Below are 21094 nucleotides of genomic sequence, written 5' to 3' on the forward strand. Positions count from 1 at the left end.
TATAGATACACACACACACACACAATATATGTGAAATATAGCTCATCATCTAAAAACCTCTGTGAGTGTGAGTGCATCATGTTGAGTGGGGGAGGGGGCAGTGTTTAGTTGTTGGTTATTGTTAAATCCACTGTAAAGTAATTATGTTAAGAAGGTAAACCATGAATGGATCCATGCAGCTATTACTAATATCATATAAAAGTGATAGATATGCAGTACTGTAAACCTGAACAGATTCTAATATGAATCAAAGTCTTAAGTTCAACACCTGATGCAGGGCTGACTGGTGAGATGAAGGCAGATGTGCCCTCTTGTTTTCCACACCTGTCTACTTCTGTCATTCAGCCATCAGACGGCAGGCAGAGGGAACCCCTGCCCTTACCTGCAGCCCCAGATGAGATTAAAGGGATGAACAGACAGAGAAACTCAACAAATCCTCCCACACAGTCTGTAGCAACAACAAAAAGCCCTCGGAGAGGGGCTGGAAGCTGCACAGCACAACCACAGTCTGATCTGCTGGCAACTGAGCAAACCCCACAGGTTGAGTTGAGTGCCTTGCAGAAAGGTACCTTGGTGGTGGTAAAGATAGAGGGGCAAGCTTCTGGTCACGTCACACTTATTAGTTTTAGTAGCAGGAGAGAATCAAGGTTGAAATTCAGACTTGAAACTCCTTGGTCCACCCTGGGTAGATACAACTGAATGATTAAAGGACCAATTACATAAAGCAAACCTTGTGTCACCTGTAGCTCTTTAAGGTGAAGCTAAATTGAGGTGTGATGAATGCATTAAAAAAGAGGAATAGTGTTTTCCAAATGAACAGATGACTGCACCAATCAGGGTGTGCTCAAAGACAGAGGGGTTGGGCAGGGGATGATGATGTAAGTGTGTGACAGATGAAACATCAGATAGCTGGTCATTTTTCAGCAGATCCATGGAATGAGAACAGCAGACCGGCAGTGTTCAGGGAACGGACATTACTGTTAACGAGACCAGGTACTATGTGTTTTTTTTGTAACTTTAAACTTTAACTACTTGATATGTGAGTGGATTACATATAAACTGCTACTGACTAAAATGTTTTCATGAATTTAGTGTTTTTACCAAAACGTAGCATGTTTTCAGTCAGATTTTTATGGTTAAAATAATTTTGTATCCATAAAGGGAAAAAATTAAGCATATACAGTAATGCAAAAAAAAAAAAAAAAAAAAAAAATATATACGTAATATATCCTTTTTGTTTTCTCACAGGCTATTGTCTTCAGATGCGTAATTTTCCTCCTAAATGATTACAGCAGCAGAGTAACCTTCAAGAGATGTGCAGACTTTTAGCAGCAATTCTAAAGCCAAATATTTTGCAGTATATTTAAAAAGTGTTCTATATAGCCAGTGCCTGTATGTTGTGTGGCGGGTGATACATGTAACACATATTGTGAGTGTGTGACTTGGCAGCACTGGCGAAGGCGGTGCATGTTGTTGCAGTGGTGTATCTGTGCTGCTGCTGTGCTCATGGCTCAGAGGAGGGGTGCTGGTGGCTGCTGCTGCCCCAGGGCACCCATGAATGAAGACAATGCTCGTTTCTGCCTCCTGGCTGGGCTCATCCTGCTGTACTTGTTGTGTGGGGCGGCCATCTTCTCAGCCCTGGAACACCCCTTTGAACTCCGTGCCCGCCGCCTCTGGAAACAGCAGCTGGAAAACTTCACCCAGAGATACAGGGTCAACCTGGGTGCCCTGCACACTCTCCTGCGACAGTATGAGGAAGCAAACGGAGTTGGGATCAGAGTGGACACGCTTAGGCCCCGCTGGGACTTTTCTGGAGCCTTCTACTTTGTGGGCACAGTGGTCTCCACTATTGGTAAGCCTTAATGTTTTTTGGTTTTTCTTAGATGCTAAATTGAAAGTTAGACTAGGATTATTCTTATGGGATACCAACTCCCAAACCATGACCTTTTAACCTATTATTTTGTCTCTCGCTTTTCCAGGCTTTGGCATGACCACACCGGCGACCATAGCTGGAAAAATATTCTTAATCTTCTATGGTCTCATCGGCTGTGCTGCAACCATCCTCTTCTTTAACCTCTTCCTGGAGAGGATCATCACGATGTTAGCTTACATCATGCGCTGGTGTCATGAGCGTCGGCTAAGGTGTGCTGGAGTTGGGTTGGTGTCAAGCAGGGAGGAGTCGTCCGGTGAGGAGGACAGCCTGGAAGGCTGGAAACCGTCAGTCTATTACGTGATGCTGATCCTGGGTGTTGCATCGGTTGTGATTGCGTGCAGTGCCTCCACTCTGTACAGCTCCATGGAGAACTGGAGCTACGTGGACTCCCTCTACTTCTGTTTTGTGGCCTTCAGCACCATCGGCTTCGGGGACCTGGTGAGCAGTCAGAGACAGCAGTATGAGTCTCAGGAGGCCTACCGGCTTGGGAACTGCCTTTTCATCTTAATGGGGGTGTGTTGTATCTACTCACTCTTTAATGTCATTTCTATTATCATCAAGCAAACTCTAACCTGGATCGTGGGTAAGCTGGTCTGCTCGGGGCGGCATCGGCCCTGCTCCTGCTCTAGAAATGGCTGCCGGTGGCTTTGCTGCCCCTGCCTGCAGAAAAGAAATCCCAACCGTCTGCGTCCGCCTGCACACCTCAGACAAAAACGCTTAAAACGCAACACCGTGCAGCCCATGTCATCCCGCTGCCCTGCAGGAAGACACCTCTGCAGGGACGGCTCGGTGGAGACAGTGTGTGACAGTGAGACGGATGCAGGTGCAGTGGCTGCGGGCCGGCGTCTGTCAGGAGAGATGATCTCCGTCAATGAGTTCATGGTGTCCAATAGGGTGTCTCTGGCACTGCTGCAGAAGCAGCTGAGCGAAACAGCTCATCAGGGCCCACGGCAGAGCTACGGCCATCAAAATGGATTCTCTGGTGGTGTGGGGGCCTTGGCCATTATGAATAATCGCCTACAGGAAACCAGTGTGGATAGGTAGCATCACTGAGATGTCATTACTTTGAGCTCTCTATATTGGAGCCCTAATCCAACCTATTTCCTTACCGTGTGATTTAGAGAAAATCTATCGTCTCTATGACAAAACCAAATTCTGAGAATATATTTTCCCTATAACAAGCATTTGTTCAGCGCCTCTCTGAGCAATTTCAGTGGAAGTCTATGCAGATAATAGCAGACCTCCACCGTGAATTCTGGACATCAAATAATTAACATTTTACATTTTGTTCTGCGTAGCGAAAGAGAGCAGAAAGACGAATAGAATTCAAAGAATTCAACACCACTGTGAAGAGGGGACTGATGTCCTGAAGTGATTGGCTCATTCAAAAGCAATCAAATGAAAGAAGCAGTGAAGGACCACTTACAGGGGACTGCTGATTTAAGAGTGCTGCACATGTCCCCAGAGCTCCTCAATAAATATGGTTGAATGTGAGGTGATAGTCAGTATTAGTGGACATACAGACATAAACACAATATCTACAGTCCTCAGATAATTAGTTGCATATATAAAACATTTGAAATGTGATTTGTATTCAAACAAAGCGCTGTGGACGCACTACAGGAGCTCACAAGCACAGAGTAAGAGACATTTTAATTTGTTGATTCTTCACAAGTTGCCCATCTTGTTTCATCAATGCATGTCATTGAAATTCATAGTAGTCATGAAAGAGCGCTGAGATCCAGGGTTTTCAATAGAGCACATCTAATCAAACGTGGCTCGTAGAGGACGTCCTTACGTAAATAAGTGCTATACAGATAGTCACAGGATCACATCAACAGAGCAAGATTCAGGCTCTCCTCGGCGAGCTGGAGGAGATCCTTTACTATGCAACAAAACCCATTTTAATCCTTGATGTGATGTTCTGTATCTTCTATAGGTTTTCATTAGTGCTTGGGATGATGTGCGAGGAGAAAAGCTTCCTCATTGAGACAAAATCATCCATTTTCCTCTAGTGGTCACGCTTGACGAATTGTCTTCACTGTTACTCATTTCTTTCGTGAGTTATTGTGGGAAAAAATACTGCAAGTCGCAAGTCAAATATTCTTTATTTAGGTTTAAAACAGTGATGACTCTTAACATGTAATATTACTACTGAAAAAATACGACAATGCAGTATATGATGCAGATAAAATGACCCATCCTGAAACTGACCAGTTCTTATGCTGTTTGTTTTATCACTATATAAAAAATGAATAAGGCAGCACAGTACATATCATTAAACTTAGGGGAAAAAACACATTTCACATACACTGTATTGAAGAAAATGTTTAGAAATATGGTTAATATATAGGAGGAATTGCAAAAACTGATTCATGTAAAATCTATTTTAATTGGTCAGTAAATAAAGATTTTAGGGTATTTGGCCAATTATTAGATACTTTTAGTTCAGATTTTTTGGTCACAATCAAACTGCAACATGATGTTTTTCATTATTTTTGATAATAATTTATTAAATTATTTAAACAAATATCTAATTTTCCAAACAATCACTTCAGCCAAGTGGATCCTATTCTTCATGTTTAAAGACAACACCTCTTCAAAAGGAGTTTAGATTATGTGTGAAATTTAGTTTTTTCTTGACTAAGCGTGTGTTGAGATTTTATTAGTAGAATTAAACATTTATTTTAGTGGATTTTTTGCCTGTCACGTTCTGCATAACCACTAGCACTGTTAACATTCCCTGTTAAAACAAATGGATAAATGTTAGCTGCATGCCAGCCTTTGACTAACACATTTTTCCTTCCTGGAAAGGAAAGGCAAACGGAAATTCTTAAAACATATAATTTTATTATATCTATTCTTAAATTATCATCTTTAAAATACAACTCTACATATGTATGTTCCTTATTTTATCTAATGAAAATATACAATGTCACAGCTGGTTGTTATTCAGTTTTACAGACATTTGAAATGATCATCTGTATCTTCTGTTCACTGAATATGAGGCAGAGGTTTGTTGCTGGATCAGTGTCTCTGAGTACGTTTTACAAAATGTCCTTCTTGTATAAATATAAAATGTATCAGGCTTCATTAGATCTCTTTTTGCATTGTATTTGTTATGACAAGTTGTTGCTTGCTAGTATGATGTAAACAAACACCCCTGTCTGTTCATCCTCTCCCTTTTTGTCAAAGTGCACACATGAAGAAAATTGTTTTAATATTGGCATTAATTACAGCCCCTCCATGGATGGTTGGAGTCCAGCCGGGCCTCTCAGGAGCCTTCCAGGCCCTGAACGGATAGGTAATGGTAGAAACAAATGGTGAATACACTATGCATAGTGAAGGAAATAACATGTCTTCTGATGGTTAGAATGGGACAGATGTGTAGTTTGTACTCACATTTGGTAGTGTGGGCTTGTGAGTCTCTCTTTGTTGATAGTAAGCTGAAATAATGCAGTTCCTTCTGCAAGACACAGAAGTAACAATGTGTAATTTCACAATACAGGGCATATAGGTGCACACACACATACACATAAACTACATTTGCGTCTCTTACTTGCTCTGTATGCCTCCACCTGGTGGTAATCCAGGGATGACAGTGGATGCGAGGACTGTGAGGACAGACAGCAGGTCAGGTTCCTCCCCTCTGGCGCACAGCTCATCATAAATCTCTGACAGTTATTTAAACAAAAACAGAGAAAAAAAAAAAAAAAAACATAAGCACATTTGGAAAGTTTCGTACAATTCTTTCTTTCGTTTTCCATGCAGGGTAAAGAATAAGACATTAATTATTGTCAACAAACTGTCAACCATGAAAAGACCAAACAATGTAGATTTTAGCAAAAATTATTCAAACAGGGATAAATAGTGCATTTATTGGGGACTATTTTCAGCTGCAGATTAAAAAAGATTTTGTGTTCTAGTGAGAATTTGCCGTGAGCATTTATCACTTAAGGACAGTACACGTATGATTGACTCAAAATAAACTATAGTGCCCATGTTCGTGGCTCATTGATGTGTTTTTGGCAATAATGGAGCTCTGGCAGAAAGCAAGAATTTATATCAGGCTCTGGCAACACAGACAACACTTGTTATTGTCAGTAGGATCAATTCATTGGTCATTTTGGTCTTTTCATGTTTTTTTTTTGAGTACAACAAGAAACAAATAGAATATCACAACCTTATACTTATACTTGAAACGGAGAACTGGTAAAAGAGAGGTATTGATTTGCGTTACATAAATTGTTAGAGCCGTGCAGCCCCCACGTGGCTGTCTGCCCTCATAAACCAGGACAAGTACAGAAGAGTCAATGTGCTTCATCTGAAAACCATAAACCAGGAAATCTGAAAAGTTTCAGGACATTAAACCATGACAAAACAAGGTCTCCAAGTGCCTTATACGACAGTACATTGCCTACTGCACACCCTGTGTATCATTATAACCCACACACCAGCTACTTTAGACTCCAGCAGGTCCTCCAGCTCAGCCTCCTGGTGTAATGCCTCTGCTGACAGCTGGGGGGCTCCAGGGAAGCACAGCAGGATGATGCTGATGTTGTCCAAGCTGCCCTGCAGAGCGAAAAGTGGCATCAGCGAAGGTGAGTAATGATGGCTGACCTTACAAAAGTCAACAAATGAAACATTATAACATCCTGGGTGAACGGTTTTAGAGATATATCATTTTCACCCCAAAGTCACCTCACAGATGAGGTGAAGCAAAGAAATGTCAACGAAGCATGAGAGAAGCTGTGACATTTTGAGGTCATTGTGCATATATCCAAGCTGAAGCCCTGTTACATAACAGAGTGACATGATGGACGTGACGTCCAGACAGAGTGCAGCATGGATGTTAGTATGTGCACATGTGGTCCATCTTTATCCTGATGTGTTTCTTTGACTATTAATACAAGATAGACAATAAACTTAATTGATATTATTAATTACCTTGCGGTTCTGTGAACCTTGTTTTTAAATAGGGGATGACTTTATAGAGGGGATTTGTTTCACTCACTAAGGTAAAGGATATGCATCAAATAAATTATGGGTGCATTTTAACAAAATAAAGCGTTTCTGCTGAATAGCTTTATTGTGTTTCCCCTAATAATTCCCTTATTCTACAGATTAGTTACTGTTTAGTGAACAAATATCCTTCACTAAACACCCTGAAATCTAGCAGCTATAATATGATCTGGGTGTAGTGGAATAATTATTCTCCCTCATTGGTATGAAATTATTCTTTATGTATGAGGACGGTATGACTATCAATGATATGTTCTTGAACATCAACCTTCAATCGTCAGACACTCAGACTGAGAGTGGCTGAAATGAGTCCTCATAGGAACCCAAAATTATCCCATCTAACCAGTTCTGACACCCCTGCAGTCTAGTTTAAGCTGTTCTGTCACACTATTATACGAACAGCAGCCACAGTGTAAACGAGACAGAACCAAAGCTCTAGCAGAAGTCAGAGCCGTTTTTTCAAATTTTTCATTGTCCTTTAGCATCTTTCAGATCATTGGTATGGTATATGGCATTGTGTGTATTTATTATATTTTCTACTTGTCAGAACTAATCCTCGTGCTTTTGAATTGCCCCAGGGGATAAATAAAGTGATTTGATTTTAATTGAATTGTTTTGTTTTCTGGCACACAACTTTACTGTTTTGATTCATTCTCACTGCTCTTCTCTTTCTAAACAAGTCATTCAATACTGTATGTAGAAATATATAACCAGATCAAAAAGTCTGCAGAACATTTATATTCACAAGAAAAATAAGGTCCACTTGTCTAATCAAAGTTGTTGGATAGAAAAGTTAGATGTAAGAAATGGTGCGACTGGTGTGAGTGTGTTGCAAGTCTGAGTGGAAGTGATAAAGAAGATTGATCGTGATTAATTTGGTGTGTGTACTATCAAACAAATAGAAACTGTCCCAGAGTTACCTTCATAAAGCTGGGCTCTTTTCTTAACAGCTGGAATGACCCCAGCAGTTTTTAGATCAAGCCAAATCAATTCAACACAGTCACAGTTTAAGGGATTATGTCATAACATACAATCCACTGCCCATTAAAAATGATGTAACGCAGTTTCACAGTGACACTGTGTTTTGTGTTTATAATAAGTTTAAAGGATTTGCCAGTTAAACTACCAAACGTAGAAGGGCCCTAAAAGGGACTAAGATAACATTGAAACTGGTTTTAAGCAGCAGGTTCTGACCTTATAGAGACAGAGGTCTATGACTTGAGTGCAGACGTCCCTCAGGTCAGTGCAGACGCGCAGCCTGTTGTGGATGAAGGCGCACAGATCCTCGTTGCTGATGGTGTCCCACACCCCGTCGCAGGCGAGCACCAGGAACTCATCAGCTGGTGAGCGCTCCACCACACATACCTCTGGCTCTGGTGACACCATCTGCTGGGTGGGCGTCCGGTTCTCTGCTCCCTTGTAGCTGAAATCCCCCAGAGCACGGGACACTGCCAGGGAGCCGTTGATCCGTTGGATGGACACAGAGCCGCCTGCACTCTCAATGCGCTCTTTCTCCAGAGGGTTGTAAGGTTTGTGGTCCTCAGTGGAGAAGCCAACCTGGCCAGACCGGCACAGCACGGCCCTTGAGTCACCGCAGTTGGCGAAGTAGATGTAATATGGTGAGATGAGAGTGGCCACCACAGTGGTACCACCTCTCTCCCAGCCTTCTCGATGTGTCACAGAGAGCAGGTGCTTGTCCGTCTGCAAGAAGCCCTCGATGATGGCTCCTTTCACCCTTTCAGGGTCATCCTCTGATCTTATCCCACCTGTGTGCACCAACAGATATAATGCTGGAATACTTTGTGTAGTCTGAATACAGCATAACAAACACCATTACATAGAATATAATAGATATTTGCAGAATCCAATGAGAAATGATAACAGGGAAAAATCATCTCCCTTTCACTATAATAAGAGCCTTTTCTCCAGGAAAAAAAACTGTTTCAAGATCAGAATATCTTAAACATAGCTGAGCATCATTACAATAACAAAAGATAACGTCATACCACACCACTGATTAAAATCTTTTTAATGCATTCATGCATTTTCAGTTGCATATCTTTTACCTGTGGCCAGGATCTGACCCAGAAGGTGCTGGGAACAGTACTGTGCCACTGAGCTGCCTGCATGACCATCGAACACAGCGAAGAAGCTCCAGTCGGCCAGCTCCCCACCCAGCTGTGGCACACAGTTATGGAAGTCCTCCATGTTGGCCCTCCAGCCCTGCATGCTCCCCAGGGCGTATGTGAGGCCCCAGCGGGCGCAGCCTTCCTCGGTTAGCTTGTCCAGGACCGGCCGGTCCAGGTAGGGGCTGGGGATGACTTCCTCCCTCTCCCCATCCCCTGGCTGCTCTCCCTCTGCTGCTCCTCCACGGCCCCCTTTGAAGAAAGAGCTGACCCTCTTCTCTGTCTCTTTCACCAGCTGCCGCATAAACGCAGGCATCTCCACGCTGCCCTTCCTGGCTGTCCTCATGGCTCTTGTGCACAGCTGATGTGAGTGGACTCTTCTTTTATCTCTGGCCCGGTGTTTGTGGCTGGGCCTGTTGCTGGGCCTGTGCAGTGTCTGTGTAGCCCTGCTGCTCCGGGGCTCAGAGCATGGCTGGCTGAGCTGATGGATGTTCTCAGTGCTGGCTGCTCACCCTCCTCTCCTTGCTCATCTCCTTGCTCTCTTCTCTCCTCTCTGGAGACCTCACTGATCAGCGCCTTTTCCTCCACTCATCCTTCCTCTCCTCCTTGTTTTGTCTCTCCTCTGCGCTACTGTGATTTCAACCTTCTTTCTTGCTTTTGGCTCTTCCCTCTTTCACCAGCTCTCCCCTTGTTATTTTCCCTGCCTCCGCTGTGACTGGCTGGCTATTTTTGTGCACCAATCCCTGCTTAGCTTGCATCGCCACAGTCATGTTTGAGCTCCCCCTCTCTCACCGTCCTCCTATCAGCAGCTCTGCCCCTCCCACATGTTTGGTAATCTTAATTTCTGATCGGTTCGGATTATGGGCTGCCTCTGCTGTGGATTACAGGACTGTCAGCCATTTAGCACAGTGTGTTACTGACAGTGGGAAGAAGAGGTTTGTTTTCAATATGCACACAGATGTTTTAAACTGATATTTCACTTGTATACACTAAACATGGTGACAGTCAGATTGGACTCAGGGTTGGGCTGTTTTTGTATCTATAATGTCTGCAATGTAATACAAATATTATCATGTGCACCAAACTTGGATTATGTTTGTGATTGATATTATTTAAGAAAACCCAAAGACTTTGTACTAAAACATGCTATCAAAATCTTTGTAAATGATCAAAATCCAAAACAAATAAAGGGGTTAAAATTGCGACATGTCTTGGCTGTTCATTTTATTGTGAAGAAGCAGAAATGTGATTTTGGATTTGCATGATTATGCATGTAACCACAAAATGACTTACAGCTGTTTTGTTTGGCACCATACCCCAAATAGCTGCTTAAATCTGTCGAGTCAGCCAGGATGACATCACCTCTCTCTGTAATTCTCCACATTCTTTGATGTTGGGGCTGACACTCTGCCAGTCCTGCTCCTGTGCCCATGCAGGAAAGAATGGAGAAACTGTTTCAAACATCTAATTAAACTCACTCCTCATGGCGGTGTTAAAGCAACTTGTTGCAAAGGTTCACACACCAGAAACAAAAAAAATGTTGTGCTTCAAATGCCCAGGAGATATAAGAACATGGTACACTCTTACATCTGAAAAATTATAGTTAAATATATAGTTATTATGCATCGCTAAAATAAGCAGAACAATATCTTTATTTACAGCTGCAAAATGTGCTGTTAGACAGCTGTCCATGAATTTGAGCAGCCACGTCATTCTGAAGCAACATTATTAATCAAGAGGAATTTTGACAAACAAATATGAAGGACATGCAATAACAGTACACATATAGTGCTAATAAATGTCCTCTACAATAGTCTGTACCATACTGGCTTTATACAGACTTTAACCTTATAGGCTCTTCAGATACCACAATGCAGTATATATTATACCTGTAATAATAAGCTGGATATACTGTAATTGACAGTAGACATGGTAGCTGCTTCTAAGATAACTGCTAAAAGCAAATTAAAGAATGAATCAATATCTTAACTATTAGATGGGAGTTATAGTGTTGCATGGCAGGAGCTAAAATGAAAGGCTACAGTATATCATTCTCACATAATGAACTCTGCAGAGAAAAATGTCTGCGTGTCTTTGTGGCATGCATTTAAAATGTGATAAATGAACCATCTCAGTCACTTTTCTATTAGAGTATGCCGTGTTATTGATTCAAACTCTATTGTAAAGTAATTAGTTTGTCATGAATGCTAGAGGAGATAGCAGGCTACTGCCTACTCGGTTGTGTTCTTATTGATCCTGGCTGGTGATGAATTTTACATGAAAAGTTTTTTTTTCCACTAATGTGGCAGCATGTGAAGGCCTCTGGGTGCAGGTCGGCCACCAACTGGCTGATGTACCATGAGAGTCTCTGGGAGCTAAGGGACATGTACATGAGGATGTCTCAGGTTCCCAATTTCAGTGTGTGTGTGTGTGTGTGTGTGTGTGTGTATGTGTATGTGTCTGAATCCAAACAGGGGGTATCCAATACAGGATAAAATTAGGCCAGCCAGGCCTTATATTGCTGACAGAGCTGGGGTGGCCAAAAAAAGCCTGGAGTGCAAGCCAACAGTGGAAGCACAAGGAAGAGAGGAAAGCAAGCAGGATCATCGCTGAAATGGCCACCAAACGTAAGGAAATAAATGGCGACAGCTTAAAGTTTACTGAATCAGAGCAGACAGGGAGCTGGTCAGAGTCCAGCTGTCAGGTGGAGGAGGAAGAGGTTATTTTTACCCCTCTGCTGAGCAGGTGTGAATACAGACAGGATGACCAGTCAAATACTGCATGTCGTTCATTTGGAGGACAGATGGGACTTAACTAAATGAGACTCAATCGCTGATTGAATGTTTGTTTGTTTCATTTGTAAAGGTCCAAATTGTCCCATAAGAATAGAAGACTGATAAGTGTTTTCTTGTCAGGGCTATTTTTTTTAGATGGTATTTTTTATTCATTAAAAAAAAAAAATTATTAGGAGGGTATGGTTGTACTATGCTTGGACAATGACTTCATACAGTAGGTGTAACAACATGAGTGTCTCCGTTTCTACCTCTCCAGCTTCTTGTCCAAATTTAACATTAAAAAATAAATCTGAAAAACTTTCACTAAACCTATATATTTCTCTGGAAATCTGATTATGAAAATGGGTTGCTAGTCTAGTTGTGTATTGTGTGTTAATGTATGCCTCAGTTGCTTGTAATTGTAGTTGTCTTTTGGAAGACAAGTTGTTGTTGTTGTGTGTATCTGTGTGTGTGTGTGTGTGTGTGTGTAAGACTCCTGAGTGTTTGTTTTAATCAGATAATTACCTTGAGATTAACACTGCAGTTAGGAGGTTTATTTGAAGATGTTTGAAGATCAAATATCATAATGTGACTCATGGTATGATAATTCCTTAATTTATTATTCATTTAGAAATATGGTTATTAAAAGCAACGTCTTCATGCAGATGCATCTTTGATCCTAAACTATCTTCTTTTTTGGCAAGAAAAAAGATGACCAAAATCATAATAATAATACATTTTATTTATGGGCGCCTTTCATAGCATTCAAGGACACCTTACAGTTAAAACAAGCAAAAATACAGATAAACAGGCAAATATAATTAAATTAAAACAAACACATTTAAAAGATTCAAAATCAAAAAATTCATGATTTGATGATTTGATTTCATCTTTGAAATTATTTGATTTCAAAGATTGAGATATAAAATGGAAGGAAAACAATCTATCCATGATACTACTCCTTAATTTGAACATGAGGCAAGATGTTACCCAGATTAGTGCCATGAACTGTATGCCAACATTGTAAATATTCACAAATGTTGTACTGAAAAGAAGTAAATACTACTAAATAGAAAAAAAAGCATTTTTTTTCTTGCAACATAGCCAAATAGACCACATGTGTTTTAGGAGTTAGAATCACATACACTCAAGTGTATGTGTCACTTTCATAGAATTTTGGAACTACTGAACTATTTGAAACAACTTCTGAGTCTCTTTTTAAAAATCACACCAACAGGGATGTGTGATCTACCAATCAAATGCAGAGCCAAAAAACAATACAGTGACAGTGCTTCTCCAGACACTGCTTTCATCACTACCAGACAGCTTTACACTTTTTCATCTCCACTGCAATTCAGTTAACTTCTCTTCACCCTTCTGTAATCTATCTGTAAGTGCTACAAGGAGTACGAGGAGTTATCAAGTCAGTGCAAAAAAAAAAAAGCAAGCAAGAAAGAAAACATTCCTTCACTGGTGATGCACAATAAAACCTTGAGATGATCGCTTATCACACAAGTTGTCACCAAAATAAAAACACCTAAGCATCTATTTGAAAAACAAAATGGAGTACCTTGTCTAACTGATCAAGGCCTTACTAATTATGGAGTAGAAGATAATCTACAATCTACAATCTACAATCTTCTGTCAATCACATTCACACTGGCATCTTCTGTTTCTAACATGTGTGCAGTTGTGGATCTGGTGTATTGGCGGAAAATGAGGAGGACCGGTGTGGTGTTCACGGGGCTGGTGATCAGTCTGGCCAGTCTGTTCCAGCTCAGTGCCATCACTGTGCTGTCCCACATCTGTCTGGGTGTCATGAGTGTCACCTTCACCCTCCGTCTTTACTATAAACTGCTGGAGCTGCTGCGCTGGAACCCCGGGGTCCACCCCTTTCAGTGAGTCTGTCAATGTTTATTCAGACCTCATTTGTGTAGTTTTCCAACGTCAAGCCCACACTGAATGCTGCTGCGCTGCTCTCTATGGGTCGATAATTTCAATCATGTTGCACTTGTGGCTAAATATAGGGCTTTGATTGTTTTCAGCATGACTTCAGCATTTGTGTTGTTAAAGGCCTGTGTCTCTGCCCCCAGGTCGTATCTGGATAACGACAGCTCATTGACAGATAAGGAGACGGTGATGCTGGTAGAGGAGGTGGTGCTGCTGATTGCATTTGCCTTCACAGAGATCAAACGCCTGCTTTTCATCGAGAGCATGATTGACTCTCTTAAGGTCTGAGTGTGATGATACAATAATGACAGATGATGTATGAACACAGACTTGATTCATGAAACTTAAAGGTGCCCTGCCACACGTATTTCATTACTTTGTGGTAATGTCAGAAGTTCTACCATGGACAAAATGCCTTGGTTACCTTGTTTCAAGCAATTCTAGCGTGGTATAGAAAGCCTACAGGAAGACTCAGCTCGATTTCTGCCAGTTCTCATTAATGTTCAACAAGCTAAGCTGTTTGAATCTGATTGGCTAACAGCTAGCCAATGATGTCAGACTGACCAGCTTTTGTAATTGGCCTGATTTCTCTACTTATTTATTTTCAGTGGCTAGAGCTGACAAAGGAGGTAGATGTTCATTTTCACATTCACAACATAACACATATGGACCTAACATATTTCAAAAAATGCAAGTAAAAATGGTTTTGTATGGCAGGGCCTTTAAAAAAGTGAAAAAAAATAAAAGGTAGGCAGGTAGTGTATTGTCAACTTGTATGTGCATGTCTGTGAGAAGTTTCCCAAAGTTTTAAATCAACTTCTCAGAGCTGCATGGGGGTATTGATTCTCAGTGGGATCTGCAGTACAATCAACCCCATCACATTACAGGGACTCATTTGTTAATACAGTATTATTGCATCAACTTAACAATCACATTATTTTCTGCTGTTCCTCAGTTTGTTGTGCTCCTGTATCTGCTGACCTATGTCGGTGTTGTAACCAGCGGACTGACTCTGGTGATAACTGGTGAGTTCTTCATCCAGAGTTTTCTGTTCTGCCACCTCTGTGATTAAGGTCTGGTTATGTTTAGGCAAACCAAAACTACTCAGTAAAAGATAGGGAAATATCATAGACATGGTTTGAATAGACCAACTTTGACAAGATAGAGGACACAGTGAAAAGTCTCCTGTTTTAAATTCAAAGATGCTGAAGCAGCATTCAAAGTAATGTTATCAGATTCTTTATTATTCCACTTAATCTGTAGGCTACATTTTTCAGTTGCCTACCACTACTGCATACTTTCAGCTACAAAAGCAATTAAAAAATCAAAATTTTCAGCTCTTTTAAGGACATTTATGCTTGCATTTTTCAACTATTTATACTTATTAAATAAATATTAAGCTTTTTTCATTATTTATTTTATACATTGAAAGTCAATGGAGCAATCTTCAAATCATCTTCAGGCATCTTTTAATTTGAACTGCTACTATACTACGCTATGCTACTATACTATGACTTTTTTCGACATACTATAATATAACTTTTTCATGACTTTTTTTTGACATTCTATACCATGACTTTTTTTAGACACACTATACTATGACTTTTTTGGACATACTATACTATGACATTTTTGGACATACTATACTATGACATTTTTATGACTTTTTTGAGATACTATACTATGACTATGGCTTTTATGACATACTGTTACGTTTTCATGATTTTTTTCAACATACTATACCATGGCTCTTTTCGAAATACTATACAATGACTTTTTCCGACATACTATACTATGACTTTTTTTCACTTATTTCGACATACTATACTATGATTTTTTTCAACATGCTATTCTATGAGTTATTTATCACTTTTTTCATACTATGACTTTTTTACAAAAAAATAAATGAAGTGAAAGAAACAAATATGCCAAAAACATAAACTTCTGTGTCAGGTCAGTTAGCTTAGGGTGATGAGAGAATCATTGTAAGACAGAAGGTTGAGTCTTCACATCCTATATATTTCAGGAAGTTTTGAAGTCCGATACCCTTAGTGACAAATGTTTCAAAAACACAGCTTTTGTGTCAGGTCGGATAGCTTGAGTGAAAATTAAACGTTTGGAAGACAGAAGGGTGAGTGGTCAAATCCTCTATGGTGCTATTAGTTTGAAGACCTACATTACAAGAATAAAGAGTACAAATAGATTAAGAGAAAAGTTGAGTTCATGTCAGTCAGTTATTTTGACATACTATGCTATGACTCTTTTATCACTTATTTTGACATAATATACTATCACTTTTTTATCCCTTTTTTCGACATACTATGGCTTTTTTCGACATACTATACTATGACATTTTATGACTTTTTTCGACATACTATACTCATGTGATAAAAGAATGGTTGTAAGACAGAAGATTGATTGTTTGAATCCTGTGTTTTCATTAAGTTTTGAGGTCCTACATACTAAGTGAAAGAGACGAATGACGAAAAAGTACGTGTCAGATGAGTTAGCTAAGGGTGATAAGAGAATGATTGGAGGATAGAAATTTGAGTGGTCCTTAATCCTCTAGTTTGAAGACCTACATTACAGGAATAAAGAGTACAAATAGATTAACAAAAAAGTTGAGTTCACGTCAATTTATTTTGACATACTATGCTATGACATTTTTTGACATAATATACTATGACTTTTTTAAACTTTTTTTCGACATACTATACTATGGCTTTTTTCGACATAGTATACTTTGGCTTTTTGACTTTTTCATCATTTTTTTGACATCCTATACTATGGCCTTTTTATCACTTTTTTTCAACATACTATACTATGAATTTTTCATCACTTTTTCCGACATACCATACTATTGCTTTTTTCGACATACTATACTACGATGTTTTTTCTCTTTTTTCAACATACTATACTATGGCTTTTTATCAGTTTTTTCGACATACCATACTATTGCTTTTTTCGACATACTATTCTATGACATTTTATCACTTTTTTCAACATACTATATTATGGTTTGTTTCGACAAACTATATTGTGGCTTTTTTATCACTTTTTTTGTCATACTATACTCTTTTTTTCTCTTTTTTTGATGTACTATGCTATGGCTTTTTTATTACTTTTTTTGACATACTATACTATGGCTTTTTTCACTTTCTTCGACATACGGGTATAGCATGGCTATAGTATGGCTTTTTTCGACATAATACACTATGGCTTTTTTCAACCTACTACACTATGGCTTTTTTCCCTTTTTCGACATACTATACTATGGCTTTTTCATCACTTTTTCCAACATACTATACTATGGCTTTTTTCGACATTCTATATTATGGTTTATTTCGACAAACTATACTACGTTTTTTTTTCTCTTTTTTCAACATTCTATACAATGATTTTTTACATACATACTATACTATGACTTTTATATTACTTTTCACAAGAACCTTGAGTTTTTCCCCTTTGGATGAAGAAATTATTGATATTGTTCTACATTCCATTGAAATTCATACTAATTGAAACATTCCCACTTTGATAATTATTGTCACTACTTAACCTTCTTCTTTTTACACAATTATGCCAGTAATCCAGTTTAGCAATTCACAAGCATTTTGTAGTTCACAAATTAAAATAAACCTGTACCTGTATATTACTGAAATCATTCTTCATTTGTCTTTGTTTAACAGCTGTGATCGTTGTTTTCTCCCTTCCTCTGTTGTATAAAAAGCAGCAGGTGAGAGTATCAATCTTTTTTCAATCAAAATACTTCACTAAACTGCAACACAAAAAGAGAAATGATAAACTAGTAATATAATGTATAAATATAATGAAATTAAATGACTTCTCTGACCAAAGAAATAAAAGTAAGATACAGAAATGCTTTGAATGCACTGACCTGTGTGTGATTTTGGTGACAGATGCGGATAAGGAGGATGGTTAGAGCGGTCAAAGCTTTTGTAAAGAGAATCAAAAACCTGTAAGTAACCTGCTCTTTGTATAATGTTATTTTATGTGCTCAACAAAATAGGACTATCTTCACAACAGATGCCCTTGTTTTGTTGCAGGTGCCTCAGTCTGTATGAGTCAGTGAGACCCTCTCCTGCCCCTGCACCCGGCCCAAAACCTGCACCCACAGCTGCACCTGCCGCCCCCAAACAGAAAGCCAAGTCAAAGTAACTTGTTGGTTGCGTGTTGGAAGCACCCAGGATTAGGAATTTGGAAAATGTTGGAATGGTACATCCTCTGTGGGGCTGCTTTGATGGGCATTTAATTTCCATTTCTCCACAATAATGCTTGTTTATGGGAGATTTTATTGATCCTGACAGCTAAAACAAAGCTGCCATTCACGCACGGAGAAAGAGTGGAAGTGTATGAGGAGAGAATTTTATTTACTTTGTGGGCAGCGTTTAATATAACCAGTTCACACAGTCATCTACTCCAAGCAGGGACAGAATACCACTGTTTTTTTCCTTTGATAACAAGTCTATTTTTAGCTCACAACCCAGTGAACACCATGTTCCTGTTGAGCTGCAGAATTATTCATAGCAAAGCAGTGAAGCATTATTGCTGCGTTCATTATGTAGCATCATATATTGTTAGGTGTATAGAATAAATCTGACATGAACATCCCCTGCCATTAATTAACATTAATGGCTTTGCGCTTGCAATGTTGCAGTATTAGCAAAAGCTTTTTAAGCAGCAACACAACTTTTAAGAGACTTACATGAGAAATAATGAGAGCATTGTCCTCTGCTTGTCATGCTTATTGCATTTAATCAGGTACAAACACTGACTGCCTGCTGTTTCAGTAGTTTGGTGATTAAAGGTACAAAGTGCATCAACAAAATAACTCTTAACAAGTGAGAGTCTCTCCAGGAGATACTCCAGCTGTCTCCAGCAGTAACTCTAACTAAAATTGGACTGGTTAGTAGGACAAAAAGACACCATTTTAGGGCACAATACAGCAGCATTTTTTTTACTTTGCAGATAAGACAACTTTATTGCTGCTCTTATGTTTAAACTGCTGGTTAAGAGTTTTAATTCTTTTGGCCACTCGGGCAACGGAAACAAGCTGTGAACAAAACGTTGAAACACTATCACTCTCTGTGTCTGCCAAATTAATATTAATATCAGCTCTGTTTTGCTTACCAGTTAGTGGTAAGCAAAACAGAGCTGACTACAACACTTGACTCAACACTTTTTACATAACCAACAGACACAGAACCAACAAGTCCTTCAACCCATACGACCACATAGGTTGTTTGTTCTTACCCTTTAACCCTACCCTACGTTTTAACACCAACCTTACCATAACCCTAAATTAGTGCCCCTAGCGGTGGCAAGAGATCAAAACATCCTCGTACCTAAACATAACGGTTGCAGTTCTAAACACGTTGTTAACCTTGTGAAACATTGCAGTTCAGTTAGATTTAGGCAACAAAACTACTTGGTTAGGTTTAGGAACGGATTATGGTTTGGGTTAACATAAATATGTTTGTGATGTATTTTCAGTTAAGTAGGAAAGTAACTTAACTTAAGTAGTCTACGTAACTTAACTTATGTATGTAACTTCACTTACGTATGTAACATAACTTACGTTGACTTTTGGTTTCATACGCCATAAAATTCCGTATTTAGACTATTCTGACTCTTGCGCATTTTTAGGCATTTCATGGCAATGTCAACATCCTGAAGATAGAATGATGAAGTAAATTACATTTGAATCAAGAACTTTCTCTTTGATATTTCTGTCAGTCCATAATACAACAATTTAATATTTCCAGCGAGGATCTGAATGTCAATACAGCTGGTGGCTGACACAAATCCATGTCAACATTTTCCAAATCAACCAAAAATGTGTTCATTGTTTGTTCCTAAAAATACATAACCTTAAAATTACACAGAACACCTCATAAAGTAAAGTGTGTAAAAAACTGTGAGCAGTTATTTTAGTGCAGCTGTTTAACTGTTGGTGACCATGTACTCTCTAGTGGTCGGTGTTTCAGACCTTACAACGCAGCTGCATTCATACTAACATGTCTTAATGAACTGAAGTTATTTACTGTTGTTTCACATTATGGGCTTCACTATTAGCTTTGGTAATTTCAGTATGTAGGAAAAAAAAGGGGTCAGTACACCTCAATTATAAAACCAAAACTATTTTCACACTATTTTCACTATTTCTTTGGCAGACAGTAGTCGCTATGAAAACAGCAAGATTTATAGAAAAGAGAGGTTCCTGTTAAACAAATGTAACTTTTCACAGGTTTGAGCAACACAACCTCCATTGTGCTGAGGAGGCAGCAGATAGACAGATACAGTATCTCAAAACCTGGATATCAAAACAATGTGTATTGCTACTAGAAGTAAGGGAGAAAATAAGTCTTTCTGTAATTTGGGTGAACTGACCCTTTAAAGATGCACCCACACAACAGCTTACCATGGTAAGAGTTGATATCACTTAACAGAAATATTTATATCATTTTTACTGCCTATTTTTGGCTGTTGATGTGGAATTGACATATTTGTGATCTTTTTTTCTCAGTTTTTGTCACTTAATGCAACTGTAAAATGTTCAACAAAATGACGAGAAAGAAGCTATAAGTGAGGCATGACAGAGCTGAACCTACATTGCGCTACAATGTTTTTTCTGCTATGGTTGTCACTTTTATCTGTATCTAGCCTTATTTCTATAGGTATTTATTATTTTCTATTGTTATTTATTGTTATGCTGCTCCCCAATAAAAGGTTATTTACTAAAAAGGCTTGGTAAATCTTAATGGCATCTGTTACTTGTGCAAACTTTAATAACAATGATTGAAAGTTCTTTGTCACAACAGATGTTCTGACTTTTCAAAGGAACTGCGCAGGTGTATTAAAGATGTTCTGTTCAAATGTCCCACTAAGTCATGACAGTGTGACAGCGAAGCAGAATAAACAATACCAGGACCCTGAAACTGAAGCAGCTAAATGGAATTCAGCCATCATTGATTTTATTATTTACACCTTTGCTTTTTCTACAGTGACATGTCAAAATATCTTCTGTGAAAAAGACCTATTACTCTTCTAGTATGTAAAACAGTACAGGCAAACAAACCAATAAAGTTCCTAAAGCTAAATAAACAGGAAAGTAAAATGCTCCAATTTGGCGAAACAGTGGAGGCAAATATAACATGGGGAGGTTGCCACCCAGGACACAGTCATTATATATATATATATGCCTATTCTATGGCTGGACAATACATGCATAATTATTGTCTTTTAAATCATATGTTATAGTTATCTTT

General features: G+C 39.1%; 3 protein-coding genes across 3 annotated transcripts; 2 read left to right on the forward strand and 1 right to left on the reverse strand.

The window, feature by feature from the left end:
* Nucleotides 1–1554: 1554 nt before the first annotated feature.
* Nucleotides 1555–2977, forward strand: kcnk12l (potassium channel, subfamily K, member 12 like). The gene is made up of 3 exons (XM_028594500.1): nt 1555–1852; nt 1980–2541; nt 2629–2977. Exons 1-3 carry the CDS (start codon nt 1555–1557, stop codon nt 2975–2977), a joined length of 1209 nt encoding a protein of 402 aa, XP_028450301.1.
* A 1082-nt stretch (nt 2978–4059) lies between these two features.
* On the reverse strand, nt 4060–9736 carry ppm1nb (protein phosphatase, Mg2+/Mn2+ dependent, 1Nb (putative)). Its single transcript, XM_028595449.1, has 6 exons — nt 9022–9736; nt 8150–8721; nt 6388–6505; nt 5493–5607; nt 5336–5399; nt 4060–5225 (listed from the first exon to the last, which is right to left on the reverse strand). The coding sequence occupies exons 1-6, from the start codon at nt 9425–9427 to the stop codon at nt 5208–5210; spliced, it is 1293 nt and encodes a 430-aa protein (XP_028451250.1). The 5' UTR covers nt 9428–9736; the 3' UTR covers nt 4060–5207.
* A 1866-nt stretch (nt 9737–11602) lies between these two features.
* rtn2b (reticulon 2b) lies at nt 11603–20571 on the forward strand. Its single transcript, XM_028595420.1, has 7 exons — nt 11603–11708; nt 13546–13753; nt 13949–14087; nt 14761–14830; nt 17495–17541; nt 17726–17784; nt 17873–20571. Exons 1-7 carry the CDS (start codon nt 11696–11698, stop codon nt 17982–17984), a joined length of 648 nt encoding a protein of 215 aa, XP_028451221.1. The 5' UTR covers nt 11603–11695; the 3' UTR covers nt 17985–20571.
* The last annotated feature ends 523 nt before the right edge of the window (nt 20572–21094 follow it).

Source organism: Perca flavescens, chromosome 13, assembly GCF_004354835.1.
Source record: "Perca flavescens isolate YP-PL-M2 chromosome 13, PFLA_1.0, whole genome shotgun sequence".
NCBI lineage: Eukaryota > Metazoa > Chordata > Actinopteri > Perciformes > Percidae > Perca > Perca flavescens.

What these genes read in the sequence shown, in the direction of transcription:
- kcnk12l (XM_028594500.1), top strand. Translation starts at nt 1,555, where the DNA reads ATGAATGAAGACAATGCTCGTTTCTGCCTCCTGGCTGGGCTCATCCTG. An exon ending in CACAGTGGTCTCCACTATTG is followed by an intron (nt 1,853 to 1,979) that starts GTAAGCCTTAAT and finishes TCGCTTTTCCAG; the next exon opens with GCTTTGGCATGACCACACCG. An exon ending in CTGGTCTGCTCGGGGCGGCA is followed by an intron (nt 2,542 to 2,628) that starts TCGGCCCTGCTC and finishes TCTGCGTCCGCC; the next exon opens with TGCACACCTCAGACAAAAAC.
- ppm1nb (XM_028595449.1), bottom strand. Translation starts at nt 9,427, where the DNA reads ATGAGGACAGCCAGGAAGGGCAGCGTGGAGATGCCTGCGTTTATGCGG. An exon ending in GGGTCAGATCCTGGCCACAG is followed by an intron (nt 8,722 to 9,021) that starts GTAAAAGATATG and finishes TGGTGCACACAG; the next exon opens with GTGGGATAAGATCAGAGGAT. An exon ending in GCTGGAGTCTAAAGTAGCTG is followed by an intron (nt 5,608 to 6,387) that starts GTGTGTGGGTTA and finishes AATAACTGTCAG; the next exon opens with AGATTTATGATGAGCTGTGC.
- rtn2b (XM_028595420.1), top strand. An exon ending in GCATGATTGACTCTCTTAAG is followed by an intron (nt 14,088 to 14,760) that starts GTCTGAGTGTGA and finishes GCTGTTCCTCAG; the next exon opens with TTTGTTGTGCTCCTGTATCT. An exon ending in ACTGACTCTGGTGATAACTG is followed by an intron (nt 14,831 to 17,494) that starts GTGAGTTCTTCA and finishes TTTGTTTAACAG; the next exon opens with CTGTGATCGTTGTTTTCTCC.